Source organism: Eurosta solidaginis, chromosome 1 (assembly GCF_040869045.1).
Source record: "Eurosta solidaginis isolate ZX-2024a chromosome 1, ASM4086904v1, whole genome shotgun sequence".
Lineage (NCBI taxonomy): Eukaryota > Metazoa > Arthropoda > Insecta > Diptera > Tephritidae > Eurosta > Eurosta solidaginis.
In genome coordinates, this window is record NC_090319.1 from 125112508 (window position 1) to 125137260 (window position 24753).

Sequence of the window (24753 nt, forward strand, 5' to 3'; positions counted from 1 at the left end):
TCCATATTGTATAAACACATTCTAGGGGTTCAGGGGTCCACGTTTTGGCCTATATATCGAGACCCTAGTCGCCAAGCGGTGTAAAACTTACTCTGTACTAAAACACACATCAACAGATTCAATTTGATACCCATAATGTAAAAACACATTCTAGGTGTATCCCGGTCCACGTTTTGGCCTATATCTCGAGACCCCAGTCACCAATAGGTATGAAAACTGCCCTGTACTAAAGCACTCATCAACAGCTTCCATTTGATATCCATATTGTATAAACACATTCTAGGGGTGCCCGGGTCCACGTTTTGGCTTATATCTCGAGACCCTAGTCGCCCAGCTGTATAAAAATAATCTGTAGTAAAGCACACATCAACAGCTTCAATTTGATACCCATAATGTAAAAACAAACCCTTTTGTTACCCTGATCCACGTTTTTGCCTATATCACGACACCCTAGTCAGCAATAGGTATGAAAACTACCCTGTACTAAAGCATTCATCAACAGCTTCAATTTGATACCCATAATATAAAAACAATATCTAGGCCTTCACGGGCCCACATTTTGGTCTATATCTCGAGACCCTAGTCACCCAGAGGTATGAAAATTACCCTCTACTATAGTACTTATCAGCAGCTTTCATTTGTTATCCATATTTTATAAACATATTCTGGGGGTACCCGGGTACACGTTTTGGCCTATATCTCGAGAATGTAGTCATACAGGGATATGAAAATTATCCTCTACTTAAGCACTCATCAACAGCTTTCATTTGGTATCCATATTACACACACATTCTAGAGGTTTCCGGGTCCACGCTTTGGATTTGGCCTATATCGCGAGACCCTAGTCACCAATAGGTATGAAAACTACCCTGTACTAAAGCACTAATCAACAGCTTTCATCTGATATCCATATTGTATAATCACATTCTAGGGGTGTCTGGGTCCACGTTTGGCCTATATGTCGAGACCCCAGTCACAAATAGGTATGAAAACTACCCTGTACTAAAGCACTCATCAACAGCTTTCATTTGATATCCATATTGTGTAATCACATTCTAGGGGTGCCCGGGTCCGCGGTTTGGCCTATATCTCGAGACCCTACTCGCCCAGCTGTATAAAAATAATCTGTAGAAAGCACACATCAACAGCTTCAATTTTATATCCATAATGTAAAAACAAACCCTATTGTTACCCTGATCCACGTTTATGCCTATATCTTGAGACCCTAATCACAAATTGGTATGAAAACTACCCTGTACTAAAGCACTCATCAACAGCTTTCATTTGATATCCATATTGTATAAACACATTCTAGAGTTTTCCGGGTCCACGTTTTGGCCTATATCTCGAGACCCTAGTCACCAATAGGTATGAAAACTACCCTGTACTAAAGCACTCATCAACAGCTTTCATTTGATATCCAAATTGTGTCAACACATTCTAGGGGTGCCCGGGTCCACGTTTTGGCCTTTATCTCGAGACCCTAGTCACACAGCTGTATAAAAATAATCTGTAGTAAGCACACATCAACAGCTTCAATTTGATACCCATAATGTAAAAACACACCCTATTGTTACCCTGATCCACGTTTTTGCCTATATTTTGAGACCCTAGTCACCAATATGTATGAAAACTACCCTGTACTAAAGCACTCATCATCAGCTTTCATTTGATATCCATATTGAATAAACACATTCTAGGGGTGCCCGGGTCCACGTTTTGGCCTATACCTCGAGACCCCTTCACCAATAGGTATGAAAACTACCCTGTACTAAAGCACTCATCAACAGCTTTCGTTTGATATCCATATTGTATACACACATTCTAGGGGTGCCCGGGTCCACGCTTTGGCCTATATCTCGAGACCCTAGTCACCAATAGGTATGAAAACTACACTGTACTAAAGCACTCATCAACAGCTTTCATCTGATATCCATATTGTATAAACACATTCTAGGCGTGCCCGGGTACACGTTTTGGCCTATATCTCGAGAATGTAGTCATCCAGGGGAATGAAAATTATCCGCTACTTAAGCACTCATCAACAGCTTTCATTTGGTATCCATATTACACACACATTCTAGAGGTTTCCGGGTCCACGCTTTGGATTTGGCCTATATCTCGAGACCCTAGTCACCAATAGGTATGAAAACTACCCTGTACTAAAGCACTAATCAACAGCTTTCATTTGATATCCATATTGTATAATCACATTCTAGGGGTGTCTGGGTCCACGTTTGGCCTATATCTCGAGACCCCAGTCACCAATAGGTATGAAAACTACCCTGTACTAAAGCACTCATCAACAGCTTTCAGTTGATATCCATATTGTATAATCACATTCTAGGGGTGCCCGGGTCCACGGTTTGGCCTATATCCCGATATCCTAGTCGCCCAGCTGTATAAAAATAATCTGTAGAAAGCACACATCAACAGCTTCAATTTGATATCATTAAGGTAAAAACAAACCCTATTGTTACCCTGATCCACGTTTTTGCCTATATTTTGAGACCCTAGTCACCAATAGGTATGAAAACTAACCTGTACTAAAGCACTCATCATCAGCTTTCATTTGATATCCATATTGAATAAACACATTCTAGGGGTGCCCGGGTCCACGTTTTGGCCTATACCTCGAGACCCCTTCACCAATAGGTATGAAAACTACCCTGTACTAAAGCACTCATCAACAGCTTTCGTTTGATATCCATATTGTATACACACATTTTAGGAGTGCCCGGGTCCACGCTTTTGCCTATATCTCGAGACCCTAGTCACCAATAGGTATGAAAACTACCCTGTACTAAAGCACTCATCAACAGCTTTCATCTGATATCCATATTGTATAAACACATTCTAGGGGTGCCCGGGTCCACGTTTTGGCCTCTATCTCGAGACCCTAGTGACCGATAGGTATGAAAACTACCCTGTAGTAAAGCACTCATCAACAGCTTTCATTTGATATCCATATTGTATAAACATTATCTCGGAGTATCCGGGTCCACGTTTGGCCTATATCTCGAGACCCAAGTCACCCAGCTTCAATTTGATACCCGTAATGTAAAAACACACCCTATTCTTACCCTGATCCACGGTTTTGCCTATATCTTGAGACCCTAGTCACAAATAGGTATGAAAACTACCCTGTACTAAAGCACTCATCAACATCTTTCATTTGATATCCATATTACACACACATTCTAGAGGTTTCCGGGTCCACGTTTTTGCCTATATCTTGAGACCCTAGTCACAAATAGGTATGAAAACTACCCTGTACTAAAGCACTCATCAACAGCTTTCATTTGATATCCATATTGTATCAACACATTCTAGGGGTGCCCGGGTCCACGTTTTGGCCTATATCTCGAGACCCTAGTCACACAGCTGTATAAAAATAATCTGTAGTAAGCACACATCAACAGCTTCAATTTGATACCCATAATGTAAAAACACACCCTATTGTTACCCTGATCCACGTTTTTGCCTATATTTTGAGACCCTAGTCACCAATAGGTATGAAAACTACCCTGTACTAAAGCACTCATCATCAGCTTTCATTTGATATCCATATTGAATAAACACATTCTAGGGGTGCCCGGGTCCACGTTTTGGCCTATACCTCGAGACCCCTTCACCAATAGGTATGAAAACTACCCTGTACTAAAGCACTCATCAACAGCTTTCGTTTGATTTCCATATTGTATACACACATTCTAGGAGTGCCCGGGTCCACGCTTTTGCCTATATCTCGAGACCCTAGTCACCAATAGGTATGAAAACTACCCTGTACTAAAGCACTCATCAACAGCTTTCATCTGATATCCATATTGTATAAACACATTCTAGGGGTGCCCGGGTCCACACTTTGGCCTATATCTCGAGACCCTAGTCACCAATAGGTATGAAAACTACCCTGTACTAAAGCACTCATCAACAGCTTTCATCTGATATCCATATTGTATAAACACATTCTAGGGGTGCCCGGGTACACGTTTTGGCCTATATCTCGAGAATGTAGTCATCCAGGGGAATGAAAATTATCCTCTACTTAAGCACTCATCAACAGCTTTCATTTGGTATCCATATTACACACACATTCTAGAGGTTTCCGGGTCCACTCTTTGGATTTGGCCTATATCTCGAGACCCTAGTCACCAATAGGTATGAAAACTACCCTGTACTAAAGCACTAATCAACAGCTTCCATTTGATATCCATATTGTATAATCACATTCTAGGGGTGTCTGGGTCCACGTTTGGCCTATATCTCGAGACCCCAGTCACCAATAGGTATGAAAACTACCCTGTACTAAAGCACTCATCAACAGCTTTCAGTTGATATCCATATTGTATAATCACATTCTAGAGGTTTCCGGGTCCACGTTTTAGCCTATATCTCGAGACCCTAGTCACAAATAGGTATGAAAACTACCCTGTACTAAAGCACTCATCAACAGCTTTCATTTAATATCCATATTGTATCAACACATTCTAGGGGTGCCCGGGTCCACGTTTTGGCCTATATCTCGAGACCCTAGTCACACAGCTGTATAAAAATAATCTGTAGTAAGCACACATCAACAGCTTCAATTTGATACCCATAATGTAAAAACAAACCCTATTGTTACCCTGATCCACGTTTTTGCCTATATCTTGAGACCCTAATCACAAATAGGTATGAAAACTACCCTGTACTAAAGCACTCATCATCAGCTTTCATTTGATATCCATATTGAATAAACACATTCTAGGGGTGCCCGGGTCCACGTTTTGGCCTATATCTCGAGACCCTAGTCACACAGCTGTATAAAAATAATCTGTAGTAAGCACACATCAACAGCTTCAATTTGATACCCATAATGTAAAAACAAACCCTATTGTTACCCTGATCCACGTTTTTGCCTATATCTTGAGACCCTAATCACAAATAGGTATGAAAACTACCCTGCACTAAAGCACTCATCATCAGCTTTCATTTGATATCCATATTGAATAAACACATTCTAGGGGTGCCCGGGTCCACCTTTTGGCCTATACCTCGAGACCCCTTCACCAATAGGTATGAAAACTACCCTGTACTAAAGCACTCATCAACAGCTTTCGTTTGATATCCATATTGTATACACACATTTTAGGAGTGCCCGGGTCCACGCTTTTGCCTATATCTCGAGACCCTAGTCACCAATAGGTATGAAAACTACCCTGTACTAAAGCACTCATCAACAGCTTTCATCTGATATCCATATTGTATAAACACATTCTAGGGGTGCCCGGGTCCACACTTTGGCCTATATCTCGAGACCCTAGTCACCAATAGGTATGAAAACTACCCTGTACTAAAGCACTCATCAACAGCTTTCATTTGATTTCCATATTGTATCAACACATTCTAGGGGTGCCCGGGTCCACGTTTTGGCCTATATCTCGAGACCCTAGTCACACAGCTGTATAAAAATAATCTGTAGTAAGCACACATCAACAGCTTCAATTTGATACCCATAATGCAAAAACACACCCTATTGTTACCCTGATCCACGTTTTTGCCTATATTTTGAGACCCTAGTCACCAATAGGTATGAAAACTACCCTGTACTAAAGCACTCATCATCAGCTTTCATTTGATATCCATATTGAATAAACACATTCTAGGGGTGCCCGGGTCCACGTTTTGGCCTATACCTCGAGACCCCTTCACCAATAGGTATGAAAACTACCCTGTACTAAAGCACTCATCAACAGCTTTCGTTTGATATCCATATTGTATACACACATTCTAGGGGTGCCCGGATCCACGCTTTTGCCTATACCTCGAGACCCTAGTCACCAATAGGTATGAAAACTACCCTGTAGTAAAGCACTCATCAACAGCTGTCATTTGATATCCATATTGTATAAACATTGTCTCGGAGTATCCGGGTCCACGTTTTGGGCTATATCTCGAGACCCAATTCACCCAGCTGTATAAAAATAATCTGTAGTAAAACACATATCAACAGCTTCAATTTGATACTCGTAATGTAAAAACACACCCTATTGTTACCCTGATCCACGGTTTTGCCTATATATTGAGACCTTAGTCACAAATAGGTATGAAAACTACCCTGTACTAAAGCACTCATCAACATCTTTCATTTGATATCCATATTACACACACATTCTAGAGGTTTCCGGGTCCACGTTTTTGCCTATATCTTGAGACCCTAGTCACAAATAGGTATGAAAACTACCCTGTACTAAAGCACTCATCAATATCTTTCATTTGATATCCATATTACACACACATTCTAGAGGTTTCAGGGTCCACGTTTTGGCCTATATCTTGAGCCCCTAGTCACCAATAGGTATGAAAACTACCCTGTACTAAAGCACTCATCAACAGCTTTCATTTGATATCCATATTGTATAATCACATTATAGGGGTGCCCGGGTCCACGTTTTGGCCTATGTATCGAGAGCCGAGTCACCAATAGGTATGAAAACTAATCTGTACTAAAGCACTTATCAACAGCTTTCATTTGATATCCATATTGTATAAACACATTCTAGGGGTGCCCGGGTCCACGTTTTAGCCTATATCTCGAGACCCAAGTCACCCAGCTGTATAAAAATAATCTGTAGTAAAACACACATCAACAGCTTTAATTTGATACCCGGAATGTAAAAACACACCCTGTTGTTACCCTAGTCACCAATTGGTATGAAAACTACCCTGTACTAAAAAGCACTCATCAACATCTTTCATTTGATATCCATATTGCATAAACACATTCTAGGGGTGCCCGGGTCTACGGTTTGGCCTATATCTCGAGACCCAAGTCACCAATAGGTATGAAAACTACCCTGTACTAAAGCACTCATCAACAGCTTTCATTTGATATCCATATTGTATAAACACATTCTAGGGGTGCCCGGGTCCACGTTTTGGCCTATATCTCGAGACCCTAGTCACCAATTGGTATGAAAACTACCCTGTACTAAAGCGCTCATCAACAGCTTTCATTTGATATCCATATTGTATAAACACATTGTAGAGGTGCCCGGGTCCACGTTTTGGCCTATATCTCGAGACCCTAGTCACCAATAGGTATGAAACTACCCTGTACGAAATCAATCATCAACAGCTTTCATTTGATATCCATATTGTATAACCACATTCTAGGGGAGCCCGGGTCCACGTTTTGGCCTATATCTCGAGACCCTAGTCACCAATAGGTATGAAAACTACCCTGTACTAAAGCACTCATCAACAGCTTTCATTTGATATCCATATTGTATAAACACATTCTAGGGGTGCCCGGGTCCACGTTTTGGCCTTTATCTCGAGACCCTAGTCACACAGCGGTGTAAAGCTTACTCTGAACTAAAACACACATCAACAGCTTCAATTTGATACCCATAATGTAAAAACACATTCTAGGTGTATCCGGGTCCACGTTTTGGCCTATATCTCGATACCCTAGTCAACAGCTTTCATTTGATATCCATATTGTAGAGGTTTACGCCGATCACTTTATCGGCGGCGGTGGCGTGGGCGGCGCGCCGGCGTACGCCGGTATTCTTCCTTTAAAAAGCTTGATTTTACTATTTAAAAAAATAGTATTTAGGAAGGGTTTTGTCTTATGTATTTAAGGAAATCAACGTGTTGGACATTTCGGTATGATCCGGAGTTTTTGCCTCAAGATCTCGCAGACCGTTCAAACATTTTCAGGAGTAGCTCCCTGCGGAGGGATTGTCTCTCGTTCACTTACTCCAGAGAGGCTTCGAACCTAACTCCGGTCTTCGGAATTGGTACTGCTGCGTATGCTGAAAAGAAATAGAAATACATAAAATAGCCACACTTTTGTCTGTATATCTCGTGCAAAGCGTAGTTTCACCTAGGGTAAACTCTAATAATCGTCGCGAACACAATTTCTTTAAATAATTTGTGGCTCCTTGGGGGTCACGCACAAAGGCGACTTACGGTTGCTATTAATGGTCTATTAATACTCATGACTCTCGTGGCACAGGGCGCCTCCAATTTTTTCTGCTGTTTTTAAGAGCTACATTTCCCGATGTGCGAACAGTAGCAATCCCGACCACCAGTCGCTACCACGCCTCCTGACCCTCACACCATATTCCAGCACAGAAGCTATAGGACTGCGACTTCGAACTGATACCTTCGTCGACGTCACTTTCCTAGAAACTATAGCTGCAGCTTCGAAGACTTTCCAACGGATGCTTTTATCGCGCTATGCTGCCTAGCTACACCAGAGAAACACCTTGAAACGTTAGGGAGTGACTATTCGGCCAAGGATGCCGCCTTCGAAATCATAAGCAATCTAATTGGAAGTCATTGCGTAATGGGTGAAACTCGTATAATCCTCGGCGCATCTACATAATTAAAATTTTACAAGGACCCTGGATAAAATTTTTAAAATATAGACCAAAGTTTGCAGACGTTTGGTTTCACAACATTGATTTCGATACTCTTCGTTAAATCAAAACGATATTTTAGAATGAAAGTCGACCGATTTTAAGTTGAAAGATGTTTTCTGCTGTTTTCCGGCCTTGTGATATAAGAGCTCATAATGGATGACCGCGTAGCTTCAGTTTTCAGACTAGTTCGACTGTCCACTACGTTAGGGTAGTAGCACACACCGTCATATTTCGACTGTCTTGGGAAAGCTTTTGCTTCACCACTTTGAGTATTCTTGCGAAGAACGAAGCCTCCCATGGTAAATATATGTGTTTACGTATTCACATTTGTAAAAGGAGCCGTAACGTGTAGGTGATATTTAAACTTGGTTGATAGGCTATAATCAATGTGATTCACTCCAAGGGACTAGTTTTGGATAGAGCCGCTAACTTTATGTCAAACCGGGAGACTTGGGCGTTGAAGAATGAAGTGTGAAAATCAAAATTAACATTTCAGACGCTATTGTATAGTTTCGCAAATAAACAACAGATTTTTGAATGTAAGCCCAAATGATTTTTCAAAACCTCATACGTACATATATCCTCAACTTAAGTATGAGGTAAGAAACATTTCAAAGGAGTGTTTATATGCACCTAGAACCTACTAAAGGATTTTGCATCAGTGATTTCGCTTATTCTTTCAGCCAATCACAATATAAAATTTAAAAAAAAAATCGGCACATTTTTGCTTTTTTTAACAAATTGAGGACAATTTGAAAAGCCTTCGGTCATTTTATTTGAATTCATTGTTCATTATTAATTTTTTGAAAAAAATATGCAATGAGAGCATAAAAATTTATTATATAACTTTTCTTTTAGTGTTCTGTTTTAATAACTTGGTGAATTGGGTGATGCAAAGTTCGTGTTAAGCTGACATCGAAAACGCCTGTTTTTTTAAATAAGTTTTGAACAGTTAGAAAGGGTTAAATTTCGCAATTAGTTTCCTATAACTGGCGGTGATGCGCATCCGTTGATACCACTTTCTACCATATCCGACAAATTTTCGAGATGAACAATAAATGGACTAAAAACAGTCTTAAACGAGTAGAAAATGTAGTAACGCGCCGAACGCCACCGCCGCCGCCGCCGCGCCGATATTTTTGTCATTCGGCGGCGGCGTGCGAAAAACGACCCTAATCGGCGGCGTATATCTCTACCATATTGTATCATTCTAGGGGTGCCCGGGTCCACGATTTGGCCTATATCTCGATACCCTAGTCACCCAGCTGTATAAAAATAATATGTAATAAAGCACACATCAACAGCTTCAATTTCCACGTTTTTGCCCATATTTCGAGACCCTAGTCACCAATAGGTATGAAAACTACCCTGTACTAAAGCACTCATCAACAGCTTTCATTTGATATCCATATTGTATAAACACATTCTAGGGGTGCCCGGGTCCACGTTTTGGCCTATATCTCGAGACCCTTGTCACTCAGCTGTATAAAAATAATCTGTAGTAAGCACACATCAACAGTTTAAATTTGATACCCATAATTTAAAAAATAATAGTTTAAAAAAACTAAAAAACACGCTTTTATAGCAAACCGAACTAAAAAATAGAAAATAATTTTCAATTAAAAAGAGTTTATATAAAAGTAAAAGAAGGTCAAACAATCGTTTATAGTTAATCACCTCAGAATAAAATTATAATAAAATTTAACTTATTAACAGAATAATTTAATTCAGAGTAAAAAGCGTGGGGTGCATTTGACTACATTTCATATCTTTCCTCTCAGATAGTTGCCAATAGAATGATTGTAACATTCAATATCAAGCACCCCACGCGTTTTACTCTGAATTAAATTATTCTGTTAATAACTTAAATTTTATTATAATTTTATTTTGAGGTGATTAACTATAAACGATTGTTTGACCTTCTACTACTGTTATATAAACTCTTTTTAACTGAAAATTATTTTCTATTTTTTAGTTCGTTTTGCTATACAAGCGTGTTTTTTTAGTTTTTGTAAACTATTATTTATTTTTAATTTTTTAGTTCAAGTAATTTTAAAAGTTTTAGTCGAGAGTGATGAAACCTCGAAACGCCAGCGGTCCGTGGATGAATCCATCCCCACGGCACCGAAAAGGGCCAAGACGCAGGGAGGCTGGACGCGGTCTTTCGCCGAAATTGCCAAGGGTCGGCAGATCATTGGCATTAAAGACGAGAGCAGCGAAGATGGCAGGATCCCTAAACAACAGTGGAAGTGGATCGAAGCCGCGCTCGCTACGGTGGCCTTTAAGGTTAAAAAGACAACCCTGGTCCACCGCCATCTTACCCCGATGCAGGGTGGTTCCAGAGCAATGTCAAGCTAATTGCCTGTGACGACGCTAGGTCGGTCAACCTCTATAGGGCCGCCGTCACGCTCATAGGGGTGGTATATCGGGGCGCGCGCATCAAGGTAGTGGCGGCGCGTGATATCCCCTCACGACCAAGGACTAGAGCCTGGGTTCCAGTAACGCCAACGGACCCAGCTGACATCCTGAAGCTGCTCCGGGAGTACAGCCCGCCACAGGTTTGGAATTCAGCCCGGATAAAACCGAGCTTGTTCTCCTCACGAGGAGGTACAAAGTACCAAATCTTACACCGCCAAGAATTGGGGGTACGTTCTTAGCGTTTAGCGATCAAGTCAAGTATTTGGGAGTCATTCTGGATAGGAAGCTATTACGGATTGACCATATAGTGGAGCGATCCAAGAAAGCAGCAGCAGAGCTGTTCACCTGCAAGAGGGCAATTGGCACTTCCTGGGGATTCTCCCCTAAGGTGACCTACTGTATTTACACAGCCATTGTGCGCCCGATTCTTCTTTATGGTGCCTTGGTCTGGTGGCCTGCACTAGCTAAAAGTACCTATCTTAAAATGCTTCAAAAGGTGCAACGGAGTTCGGAGCTCTGCATTACCGGGGCTCTCGGCTCCACTCCAGATTCCATTACATACATACATGGATACATAGATACATAGATAAATGCAGGCCAAGCTAATAAAAGCGTGTTAAAAACACACCCTATTGTTACCCTGATCCACGTGTTTGCCTATATCTTGAGACCCTAGTCACCAATAGGTATGAAAACTACCCTGTACTAAAGCACCCATCAACAGCTTTCATTTGATATCCATATTGTATAAACACATTCTAGGGGTGCCCGGGTCAACGTTTTGGCCTATATCTCGAAACCCTAGTCACCAAGCGGTGTAAAACTTACTCTGTACTAAAGCACACATCAACAGCTTCAATTTGTTACCCATAATGTAAAAGCACATTCTAGGTGTATACCGGTCCACGTTTTGGCCTATATCTCGAGACCATAGCCACCCAGCGGCATAAAATTTACTCTGTACTAAAGCACACATCAACAGCTTCAATTTGATATCCATAATTTAAAAACACATCCGAGTGTTACCCTGATCCACGTTTTAGCCTATATCTCGAGACCCTAGTCACCAATAGGTATGAAAACTACCCTGTACTAAAGCAATCATCAACAGCTTCAATTTGATACCCATAATGTAAAAACACTATCTAGGCGTTCACGGGCCCACGTTTTGGCCTATATCTCGGGACCCTAGTCACCCAGGGGTATGAAAATTACCCTCTACTAAAGTACTTATCAACATCTTTCATTTGTTATCCATATTCTATAAACATATTCTGGGGGTACCCGGGTCCACGTTTTCGATTAGATTAGATTAGATTAGACTAGATATATCTCGAGACCGTAGTCACCCAGGGATATGAAAATTACCCTCAACTAAAGCACTCATCAACAGCTTTCATTTGATATCCATATTACACACACATTCTAGAGGTTTCCGGGTCCACGTTTTGCCCTATATCTCGAGACCGTAGTCACCCAGAGGTATGAAAATTACCCTCTACTAAAGTACTTATCAACAGCTTTCGTTTGTTATCCATATTCTATAAACATATTCTGGGGGTACCCGGGTCTACGTTTTAGATTAGATTAGATATATCTCGAGACCGTAGTCACCCAGGGATATGAAAATTACCCTCTACTAAAGCACTCATCAACGGCTTTCATTTGATATCCATATTACACACACATTCTAGAGATTTCCGTGTCCACGTTTTGGCCTATATCTCGAGACCGTAGTCACCCAGGGATATGAAAATTACCCTCTACTAAAGCACTCATCAACAGCTTTCATTTGATATCCATATTACACACACATTCTTGAGATTTCCGTGTCCACGTTTTGGCCTATATCTCGAGACCGTAGTCACCCAGGGATATGAAAATTACCCTCTACTAAAGCACCCATCAACAGCTTTCATTTTTGTTTTGCCCTATATCTCGAGACCGTAGTCACCCAGAGATATGAAACTTACCCTCTACTAAAGAACTCATCAATAGCTTTCATTTGATATCCATATTACACACACATTCTAGAGGTTACCGGGTCCACGTTTTGGCCTATATCTCGAGACCGTAGTCACCCAGAGGTATGAAAATTACCCTCTACTAAAGTACTTATCAACAGCTTTCGTTTGTTATCCATATTCTATAAACATATTCTGGGGGTACCCGGGTCTACGTTTTAGATTAGATTAGATATATCTCGGGACCGTAGTCACCCAGGGATATGAAAATTACCCTCTACTAAAGCACTCATCAACAGCTTTCATTTGATATCCATATTACACACACATTCTAGAGATTTCCGTGTCCACGTTTTGGCCTATATCTCGAGACCGTAGTCACCCAGGGATATGAAAATTACCCTCTACTAAAGCACCCATCAACAGCTTTCATTTGATATCCATATTACGCACACATTCTAGAGGTTTCCGGGTCCACGTTTTGGCCTATATCTCGAGACCCTAGTCACCCAGCGGTGTAAAACTTAATCTGTATTAAAGCACACATCAACAGCTTCAATTTGGTACCCATAATGTAAAAACACATTCTAGGTGTATCCGGGTCCACGGTTTGGCCTATATCTCGAGACCCTAGTCACCCAGCGGCATAAAGCTTACTCTGTACTAAAGCACACATCAACAGCTTCAATTTGATATCCATAATGTAAAAACACTATCTAGGCGTTCACGGGCCCACGTTTTGGCCTATATCTCGAGACCCTAGTCACCCAGCGGTGTAAAACTTAATCTGTATTAAAGCACACATCAACAGCTTCAATTTGGTACCCATAATGTAAAAACACATTCTAGGTGTATCCGGGTCCACGGTTTGGCCTATATCTCGAGACCCTAGTCACCCAGCGGCATAAAGCTTACTCTGTACTAAAGCACACATCAACAGCTTCAATTTGATATCCATAATGTAAAAACACTATCTAGGCGTTCACGGGCCCACGTTTTGGCCTATATCTCGAGACCCTAGTCACACAGAGGTATGAAAATTACCCTCTCCTAAAGTACTTATCAACAGCTTTCATTTGTTATCCCTATTCTATAAACATATTCTGGGGTACTCGGGTCCATGTTTTATCCTATATCTCGAGACCGTAGTCACCCAGGGATATGAAAATTACTCTCTACTAAAGCACTCATCAACAGCTTTCATTTTTGTTTTGCCCTATATCTCGAGACCGTAGTCACCCGGAGATATGAAAATTACCCTCTACTAAAGAACTCATCAACAGCTTTCATTTGATATCCATATTACACACACATTCTAGAGGTTTCCGGGTCCACGTTTTGCTTTGGCCTATATCTCGAGACCCTAGTCACCAATAGGTATGAAAACTACCCTGTACTAAATCACTCATCAACAGCTTTCATTTGATATCCATATTGTATAAACACATTTTAGGGGTGTCCGGGTTCACGTTTTTGCTTATATCTCGAGAGCACACAACAGCAGCTTCAATTTGATACCCATAATGTAAAAACACACCCTATTGTTACCCTGATCCACGTTTTTGCCTATATCTTGAAACCCTAGTCACCTGTGCCTACTAAAGCACTCATCAACAGCTTTCATTTGATATCCATATTACACACACATTCTAGAGGTTTCCGGGTCCACGTTTTGGTCTATATCTCGAGACCCTAGTCACCAATAGGTATGAAAACTACCCTGTAATAAAGCACCTATCAACAGCTTTCATTTGATATCCATATTGTATAAACACATTCTAGGGGTGCCCGAGTCCACGTTTTGGCCTATATCTCGAGACCCTAGTCACACAGCTGTATAAAAATAATCTGTAGTAAGCACACATCAACAGCTTCAATTTGATACTAATAATGTAAAAACACACCCTATTGTTACCCTGATCCACGTTTTTGCCTATATCTTGAGACCCTAGTCACCAATAGGTATGAAAACTATCCTGTACTAAAGCACTCATCAACATATTTCATTTGATATTCATATTGTATAAATACATTCTAGGGGTGCCCGGTTCGACGTTTTGGCCTATATCTCGAGACCCTAGTCACCCAGGGGTACGAAAAATACCCAGTGTTAAAGTATTCATAAACAGCTTCCATTTGATACCCATATTGTACAAACACTTCGTGGAGTTACCCGGGTCCATGTTTTGGCATATACATATCTCGAGACCCTAGTCACCCGGTATCAAAGTACTCATTATACAAACCTTCCCCGTGGAAAATTACATTTATATACAAACTTTCATAATGATCGGTCCAGTAGTTTTTGAGTTAATCGATGACATACATACAAACATTCATTTTTATATATATAGATAGATGATATTGTTAAGTTTTCAACTCGACCCAAATACAAATTTGAGATAAAAAATGCTATAGTAGGTCGGAGTGGAGCAAAATAACCGCGATTGGAATAAAGTCTGAACACTGCGTCAGCACTGAAATATGTTATCAAAAGCGTGATGTCACGCCCAGAAAATTTATTTCACAGTTAACTATGATTTATTTGCGCTCTCATTTTTTAAAGCGGGATCTGTTTAAATAAATCAGTAAAATATTCAATTTTTTTTTTCTACTGACGACGCTAGCTCGTATCAATATAAGTTACATCTCAAATATTTTTTGCTTTGCTTATTTTCTGTTGCTGAAATATTTCTCAAATTTAGGGTTCGAGTTCGCTTAAATTGCTACCTAAATAGATAAAAAGCCTAAATCACTGGAAACTGTCGGTAAGGGAGCGCAAACGCAAAAAATTAGAATATTTTGGAGCATACTTTTCAACCTAAATTTAAAAGTCAAATTGAAAAAAAAACAAATAAAAAATTTTGATTTTTTTTGAATAGTTCTTTTTTTTTTTTTTTAATTTTAAAATCATCTGCATCTGCACACAAATCAGGTACCATGAAACCAAAAACGTGATGGGAAGTTCCATTCTCGGTGTGGCGATTGATTGATAAAAATTGTGCCTGTGGTTATGTTTTTAAAGTGATACCAAGTCGCCTTAAGCTGATGGCGGCTATTTGGGAGACAAATTTGCACACATTTTTCAGAGGTGGTCAATAATTGGCCTAAAACTCTTATTAATGGAGTTCCTAAATTTAGCCACATCATTTTTACCCATGGATAGTGGCGGACACCCCTCTTAATGTTTTCCACTACGATAAAAGTTGTCGGGACTTTTAGCATTGGAGCAGATGAATTTTTTTCTTTCTATATATGTATGTATGTGTCTAGGGAACTCCTTCACGGTTTGAATCAGTGATATCTGCACATCGCAAACACAAAGTTTCTTATTGCAATTTTTAGTATTATTTATATGCATAAACAAATTAGATTATCAACTCGCACAGTTTTGACAATTTCTTACCTAAATTGTAGCAGTGCTGGAAAGTTCCAGTGGTATATTAATTTAGGTACCTATAATTTAGGCGAACTCGCACCCAGCCTCATATTCAATAAATTTTGTAGTACTGAAAAATATTCTAGCATTTTCATACCCTATCGAAAAAAAATATCGCTATACACTATCACCGATCAAAAATCGGTAGTGGCTACAAATTGTTACACGCAATTTTTTTTCGTAGTTCCGATTCCACCCCAAATGTCTTCTTTGATCCGCCCCTGACCTAATGTACAAACATACCTATATATGCCTATTACTTTAAACGGAAGCAAACTTTTTTAGATATTTGCAAACTTTTAAATCATTGGCATAAACAACAAAACTAAATATATAAATGTAAGAAGCGACAAACAGATAAATTTAGTTCACTGATTACTTAGCAATCGGCTAGTACAACATCCAAATACAAATATTGTGCGACTATGCATATCTCTATAAAGCTTTCAGTAACCACAATAAGATTAATCGCTATATTGCAAGAGTTGACGATTTTAAATGCAATCATCGTAGAGCATAATTTATATTCATATTACAAGCTGCCTGGGAAGCCCGAACAAGTTCCACGCGAATTTCACATTCTACAGTTCCCATACCATAACACGACAGATACACCAACACTATCGAATATGGAAAATTATTCAATTGTTAATAGCAATCAGAAAAATTACACAAATACACAAATAACAAAAAGCGCTCTAAACACTTCAGTAAAATATCAAGTGCCAACCAAAAGTCGTGGTATGTCTGACAGATTAACTAAAATAGTGAGTTTATGCCCCTATATCATTGTACGGTCGGATTTCGTATCAAAATGTTTCTATGCTAATGATGTATGGAAAAATCCATCTCCGACTGTTGAAAATTTAAGTGTTGTTGAAAAAAATAATGAAAGTCGGAACCTTGAGAGTCGGACGCCTCTGCAAAATCAAAAGCCCTTAAAAAAAAACGTCCAGGCTACAGATAAACATGTTTTGGCAAAGATAGTACCAATAACACAAAACAAAAATGGGGAAGTCGTATGCGACGGAACATCCACAGTTGAGGAACAAATGGAAAGTGCAGAAGCTAAATCGATGAATATTGATGATGAAAACTTTGCGGGGCATAATACAAAATCCGTAGAATATGCTGCATCAGCAGACAAAAGAATGCCAATTAAATCAGTTCTAAAATATCTTGGCAGTGAAAAGCCGATTAAACGATATAACAAAAAATATTTTAAAAGCCAACCATTGCGAACAAGTGGAGAGAAATATTATGATGAACAAACCAATTACCAACGCGGTGAAAAGCTCCATGGCTTCCAAAATTATTATCATCGTGATGAAATTTACAATGATTTCATTTTCTATGACGATCTTCAACAGAATGGGCACTATGTTAATCGTAGCCGGCAACTTGATAACGTGCAAGTTTAATATTTTATAAGAGGTCAATATATTAATGTTATGTAATTAAAGCACTGGGTCTGTTTTCGTTACAGTGAGTAACTTTCTGACATGCAACAAAAAAATGTATGTTAAAAGCCGTTTATATTGATCGACTTTCCAATCAATTGCAACAAAGTTGTTTACATTTTTTTACATAAACAAATTATGTTATTTAAAGCTGGCAATAAAATTAATTGGGTAAATTTGCTGACCTTGAAGAAATTTCTTTTGGGTTTTTGTTTTTCAAATTAAATTTTTTATTTTCTTTTTTCTGACAACCCATTCTTTCAAATATTTAAAAAAATCGATCAATGTAAGCGGGCTACTAAATATTTTTAAATGAATTGTTTGCATGCAACTAAAATAGGATGTTGAATAATGTCAATACACCATTAGGCAACTTTTAGACATCTATTACTGAAAAAAGTATTGGGCAATTCACAAGAGTGTCTTGTTAATGTGAAATCTTAAGTTTTGAGTTGTTTCCATGGTTTTCAATACAAAATTTGATTGAAACATAGCACATACGGCGAATAGGAGACTTTGTGAGTTGCCCATTTATATATATATCTATATATCTATATATACATATATATATATATTAGCTATTCCGCGCTGTTTTGGACTTTTGAAATAAAGTATATAAAGTATAACTTTTATTTTTTCAACCATAAACAAGTTTTTCTATGCGGGGTCGGCCCTAGGCATTGGATTGATAAATACTCAGAGTGCATTTCTGAAATGAAAAGCTTCACCGTAAAAGCGCATCTGCCGTTCCCAGTTGCGTTAAAACATGCAGGCCTCGTCCCGCCAATTTGTAGCAAGAATTAAAAGAAGCAAATTTGGAGAGAAGCTCGGCGTAAATCTCTTCGCAGGTAAAGTTTCGTACACTTCTTTTCCATAATTGGGTCAAAATTCAGCGGAAAATGGGTCCTTAACATAGACATAATGCCGATGAATTTTGATTTTGAAAATTAAACAATAGCTATTGTAAACAGCTTATCGAAAGAAAAATTATAAAGATGGAGCGCAGTTGCCGAACCTAGGTGATTCATTACTTAAAGTCCATCAAGATTGGAAAACAGCGTAGTAAAGAAGATACAAATCGCGTTTTATCTTTATAGTATTGTTTCTGAAAAACAGTTTAACTTTATGTGATAACTGCTTAACTATTTGTAGCTCAGTGGAAACTTTCTTGGAAATAAAGCATTCCAACTTCCGAACGATTTTCTAGGGGACCCTTTGAAATTTATATTTTGCTTGCTTTGTCTTCTGACATACATTTAAAGTATCAAGCCTCTACTTTTCTAGTTCGTTACGTAAAAATCGATCGAGAGATTCAAAATCTCGTAGGAATTTGTATACTCAGCTGAGCAGAGCTCACAGAATATATTAATTTTGTTCGCACAACGGTACCCCGTAACGGCGTAAACTAAACGAGATAGATATATAATTCTACATATCAAAATTATCTGGGTGAAAAAAAATTCATTTAGCCATGTCCGTCCGCCCGTCTGTCCGTTAACACGATAACTTGAGTAAATTTTGAGGTGTCTTAATGAACTTTGGTACGTATATTCCCAGGCACTCATCTGAGATCTCTATTTAAAATGAACGAAATCGGACTATAACCACGCCCACTTTTTCAATATCAAAAATTTCGAAAAACGGAAAAAGTGCAATAATTCATTACCAAAGACGGATACAGAGCTGAAACTTGGTAGGTGGGTTGACCTTATGGCGAAGAATAGAAAGATAGTAAAATTTTGGACAATGGGCGTGGCACCGCCCACTTTTAAAAGAAGGTAATTTAAAAGTTTTGCAAGCTGGATTTTTGGCAGTCGTTCAAGATATCATGATGAAATTTGGTAGGAACGTTACTCCTGTTACTATATGTGTTCTAAATAAAAATTAGCAAAATCGGATGGCGAATACGCCCACTCAAAAAAAATAATTTTAAATTAAAATTTTAACAAAAAATTGAATATCTTTACAGTATATAAGTAAAATATGTCAACATTCAACTCCAGTAATGATATAGTGCAACAAAATACAAAAATAAAGGAAAATCTCAAAATGGGCGTGGCTCCGTCCTTTTTCATTTAATATGTCTAGAACACTTTTAGTGCCATAAGTCGATAAAAAATTTACCAATCCTTGTGAAATTTGGTAAGGACATAGCCTCTTAGACGATAACTGTTTTCTGAGAAAATGGGCGAAATTGGTTTGAAGCCACGCCCAGTTTTTATACACAGTCGACCGTCTGTCGTTCCTCTTGGCCGTTAACACGATAACTTGAGCAAAAATCGATATATCTTTACTGAACTTTGTTCACGTACTTACCTGAACTCACTTTATCTTAGTATTAAAAATGGGCGAAATCCGACTATGACCACGCCCACTTTTTCGATATCAAAAATTTCGAAAAATGAAATAAAAACATGATAAAAAAATTTTAAGGACTACCTTTATATATATGGACCAAAAAATATAAAGCAATTTTTCTTTTAATACAGACATAGTCTTGTTTAAAAAACTTTAACAAACTTTTTAATTTTAAATCCCAAAATATTTTACAAGAGCTATTGTTAAAGTTTTTTAGTCAAAATTCAACAAGACTATGTCTGTATTAAAAGAAAAATTGCTTTATATTTTTTGGTCCATTTATATAAAGGTAGTCTTTAAAATTTTTTTATCATCTTTTTATTTTCAATTTTTTAGTACTGCCTACAAAAAGGCAATTACAAATTTGATTGGTAATTTAAGTAATTCCTAAGTGAAAATTCTTATATTTATTTATTTGTTCAAAATAGCAAGATTTAAGAGAATTAGTGGAATTTTCGCTGACAACACTGGCAAAAACAACAGAATTCCACCTCGAATCATAACATGAGAATTTCATCTCCTTTGTCAGCTACTTAATTTGCACAGCTGAAAATCGTGGTGAAATTCGCATACGCCTGAAAATCTAAAAGAATCGTGGTGAAAGTCGCGTACGCCTAAAAGTATGCAAGGACGTGCATTGAGTTGGGCCTTCAACGAGTTGGAATTCTACACGCCTGCAACACTCACGAGGCTAGCCATGAAGGTATGGCCTAATCTTCTAAATAGTTCGACTTGTGCGTTACGTAGCTCAAATTGTTTGATCAAACATTGCACTGCCACCGAGTTTTAAACTATATTTCAGGTTTCAAGTCTCTAGATATCCAGGAAGTTAGTTAAAAATCGATTGCAAGAGTCCCAATTTAAAAATAGGTTTCTCAATATCTCGATCCATGCGTCACCTAGCGGAATTTTGTTGATAAAATAATGCATTGTCACTGAGTTCTGACTTACGGCCCAAGCTTCATGTCTCTAGCTCATCGGGAAGTTACTCGAAAATCGATCGGAAAGTTCCCCCCTCCCCCCCTTTTTAAGATTTGCAGTTATATTGACTAGCGGGCCACCTGGCGGAGCTTTTTTTCTATAAATTGTACTGTCACCAGGCCTCTAACTAAGTTTCAAGTCTCTAGGTAACCGGGAAGTTAGTTAAAAATGGATTGAAAGATTCCCAAATTAAAACTAATTTTCCTAATATCTCGATCCATGCGCCACCTAGCGGAATTTTTTTGATAAAATATTGCATTGTCACCCGGTTCTGACTTACAGCTCAAGCTTCTTATCTCACCGAGCTCACCGAGAAGTTACTCAAAAATCGATTGCGAAATTCGCCTCATTTTCAAAGATTTGTAGTTATCTCACTTATCACGCCACCTAGCGGAATTTTGTTTTCTGTAAACTGTATTGCCACCGGGTCTCGAACTAGGTGCTAAGTTACAAGTCTCTAGGTAACCGGGAAGTCAGTTAAAAATGGATTGGAAATTCTCAAATTAAAATTAATTTTCCTAATATCTCGACCATGCGCCACCTAGCGGAATTTTTTGATAAAATGATGACCTACGGCTCAAGTTTCATGTCTCCAGCTCACCGGGAAGTTACTCAAAAATCGATTCCCCTCATTTTCAAGGATTTGTAGTTATCTCATTTTCTGTAAATTGTATTGTACCCAAGTCTCGAACTGTGTGCCAAGTTTCAAGTCTCTAGGTCACCGCGAAGTTAGTTAAAATTGGATTGAAAGATTCCCAAATCAAAATAAATTTTCTTAATATCTCGATCCATGCGCCACCTAGCGAAATTTTTTTGGTCAAATGTTGCAATGTCACCGGGTTCTGACTCTAGCTCACCGGGAAGTTACTTAAATATCGATCGCAAGATTCCCTGCGTTTTTTCAGGGATTTCAGCGGTTTTCGTTTATCTCGATTCGTCTGCCACCTGGCGGCAGTTTGTTTTTCACTTTCATTGTAATTTCCCCCAGATCTCAACTATGTTCTAAGTATCGCTCAACGGGAAGTTACCGAAAAAGACTTTTCCGTGGGTCAAAAATTCGTATGGATATGAGGGGACAATCATGAAAGGGACTTAATAAAAAAAAAATGTAAGGCGCGATAACCTCCGAAGAGATCTAAGGCCGAGCTTCTTTGACCGAAAGTGATACGTTAAACACACTACAGTCAGTTTTACTGTTGTTCTCTTCACAATCGTTTCTCTAATCGATACGGAGTGAGCAATACCTAAGTGTTACACCACCATGGCCTTCGCCTCCGGAGGCAATTTTCTTTGCTTTATTAGATCCGGATGGATTTAGTTCGGCTCCAAAGAGGAGAAAAAATCAAACAAACAAGCTCAACTTCTCAAATAAAGGGGTGTATCCACTCCTCTCTACAACTAACAAAACAATTAAGAAATGCTGCCCAAAATTCATTTTGATGAAGAATAAAAACGCTGAGAAACCACTAGATACACTGAACATTTTTCTCCTATCGAAAGTGCTAGAAGGCATTACCTCTCAGCAACAAAAAAAAAATTACATTCACACGTGACGGTGATTTTTTGATATTGACACAAAACGAAGAACAAGCAAACCGGTTTCTACGGGCCACACAATTAGCAAACATATGCGAAATAACATCTACACTACACCCGACGCTCAACACCATAAAAAGCGTAATATTTGCACCTTCTATTAAGGAATTAAGTGAAAGTGAAATTGAAGAAGGCTTAAAAGACCAAAACATAGTAGCATGCAAAAAAATCTCTAAATTCATTGACGGCAAAGTCATTAATACCCCACTACACATTCTTTCTTTTAACAGCTTCGAACTTCCAAAGGAATTAAAGATCGGATTCTTAAACTTTAAGGTAGAGGCCTATATTCCAACGCCACTTCAATGCAAAAACTGTTTCAGATTTGGTCACACAAAAAAACATTGCCGAACCGATGCTAAATGTGACGTTTGCGCCCTCAGCATACATGATCCTACTCCATGCGAAAAAGTTCAGTGCATTAACTGCGACCAACAACACCGCACAAGTAATAGAAACTGTCCCACGTTCAAGACATTATAAAAATAAAAACAAAAAATAACTGCTCCTACAGCGAGGCTACTCAAACTGCGAACGAAACTACAAATAGCAGCTACATCTCACCCACCGAATCGCTCGAAGAAGCAATCAATACAAGGCAAAAGAGAATAAAGGGAACAAAAATCAATAACGAAAACACGGTCATCAATGAACATCCACAAAAACAAAGTAAACACGATTTCGGACAGACAAAGCTGATTGGGAACGTTTCTATAATATTGCCTCAAGCAGCTTTAGTCATTCTGACATATCGGAAAATATCAATAAATAGGCGGCTGTTTTTCATAGAAAAATCATATTTGCTGCCAATTGATCTATTCCCCGTTACGTACAACCCCAATGCGATAAAAAAAAACCGTACACTGGTGGAATAAAAAAAATTGCAGAGCTTTGTGCGAACAAACAGCATCTTTGGCATATATTTAAAAATAAAATTTATCATAACAATAATAATGATAAAAAAATTATTGTTAGGCCTTGAGGTCGATATTCGAACCCCCGATCTTGCAAATCATTTGGCCGATATAACAACAAAAATTGTTAATACATCCCAAAGCACGGGGAAAAAAGTGTCAATAAAATATGACACTATGGCAGCATTGCCATGAAACAAGTCCAATTTTTACATCCATTCTACAACAGATGTCGCAGTGTTGTGAATATTTTGGTGTTTCATTCAATTTATTCAACAACACCTATTAATAATTACAAAGATTAATATAATTCAATTTCAAGTTACTCGACACGTCTGGTCGCTAAGATAGTATAAGAAGAATAATTACATAGCAAGATACAATGAAATGTCAAAATGTATTGTTGTGGTTGTTCGTTTACTACTCCGTGCTAGTCGTTGATAGGTGGCTGGCAGAGCTGCCACAGTACTCCCCTTTTAATGACGAAGTCACTGTTGGTTCAGGAATCGTACGCGCCTTGACTTCTCGTATGTTCGAGGGATCGGTTTCGTAGCTGCCTCATCGGAACTGGTATCTGTATCTTCACGTATGATGAAAGCTGGCTTTAATCTGTCAACCGATACAGCAACTTTCTTGTTATTCATCTTCACGTTAAAAACTCTATCAGTGGGACGATCTATAACCTCGTAGGGGCCGGTGTAAGGAGCTTCTAAGGGCTCTCGAACTGCATCTGTTCTCACCAGTACGTGTGAACAGTCATATAAGTTTTTGAGCAAAAATAAACTTTTCTTCGAGTTATGATGAGCAGCTGGAATAGGCCGAGTGTTGCGCATATATTCGCGGTGCTTTTCCAGAAAATTTTGTGGATCGATAGTTTTGTCTAGGTCTTCAAAAAACTCATTAGGTAATCTGATTGGACCACCATACAACATTTCTGCAGTGGAAGCTCGAAGATCCTCCTTATAGCATGTTCGTAATCCGAGTAACACGGTCGGTAGTAGATCTGGCCATGGAGTTGCTGGGTCACACATGAGCGCTGTTTTGAAGGATCGATGCCATCGCTCTATCATCCCATTAGATTGGGGATGATAGGCTGTGGTGTGTATGCGTTGACATCCGATCATGTTCGTGAGAGCTCTAAAAAGTGCTGACTCAAATTGTGTGCCCTGGTCAGTCGTGATGGTCTTTGGACAGCCAAACCTAGCGATC

General features: G+C 38.9%; 1 protein-coding gene across 1 annotated transcript; it reads left to right on the top strand.

The window, feature by feature from the left end:
• Positions 1 to 16593: 16593 nt before the first annotated feature.
• On the top strand, positions 16594 to 23529 carry LOC137237839 (uncharacterized). The gene is made up of 2 exons (XM_067762082.1): positions 16594 to 17720; positions 22861 to 23529. Exon 1 carries the CDS (start codon positions 16661 to 16663, stop codon positions 17654 to 17656), a length of 996 nt encoding a protein of 331 aa, XP_067618183.1. The 5' UTR covers positions 16594 to 16660; the 3' UTR covers positions 17657 to 17720; positions 22861 to 23529.
• The last annotated feature ends 1224 nt before the right edge of the window (positions 23530 to 24753 follow it).

What these genes read in the sequence shown, in the direction of transcription:
- LOC137237839 (XM_067762082.1), top strand. Translation starts at nt 16,661, where the DNA reads ATGCATATCTCTATAAAGCTTTCAGTAACCACAATAAGATTAATCGCT.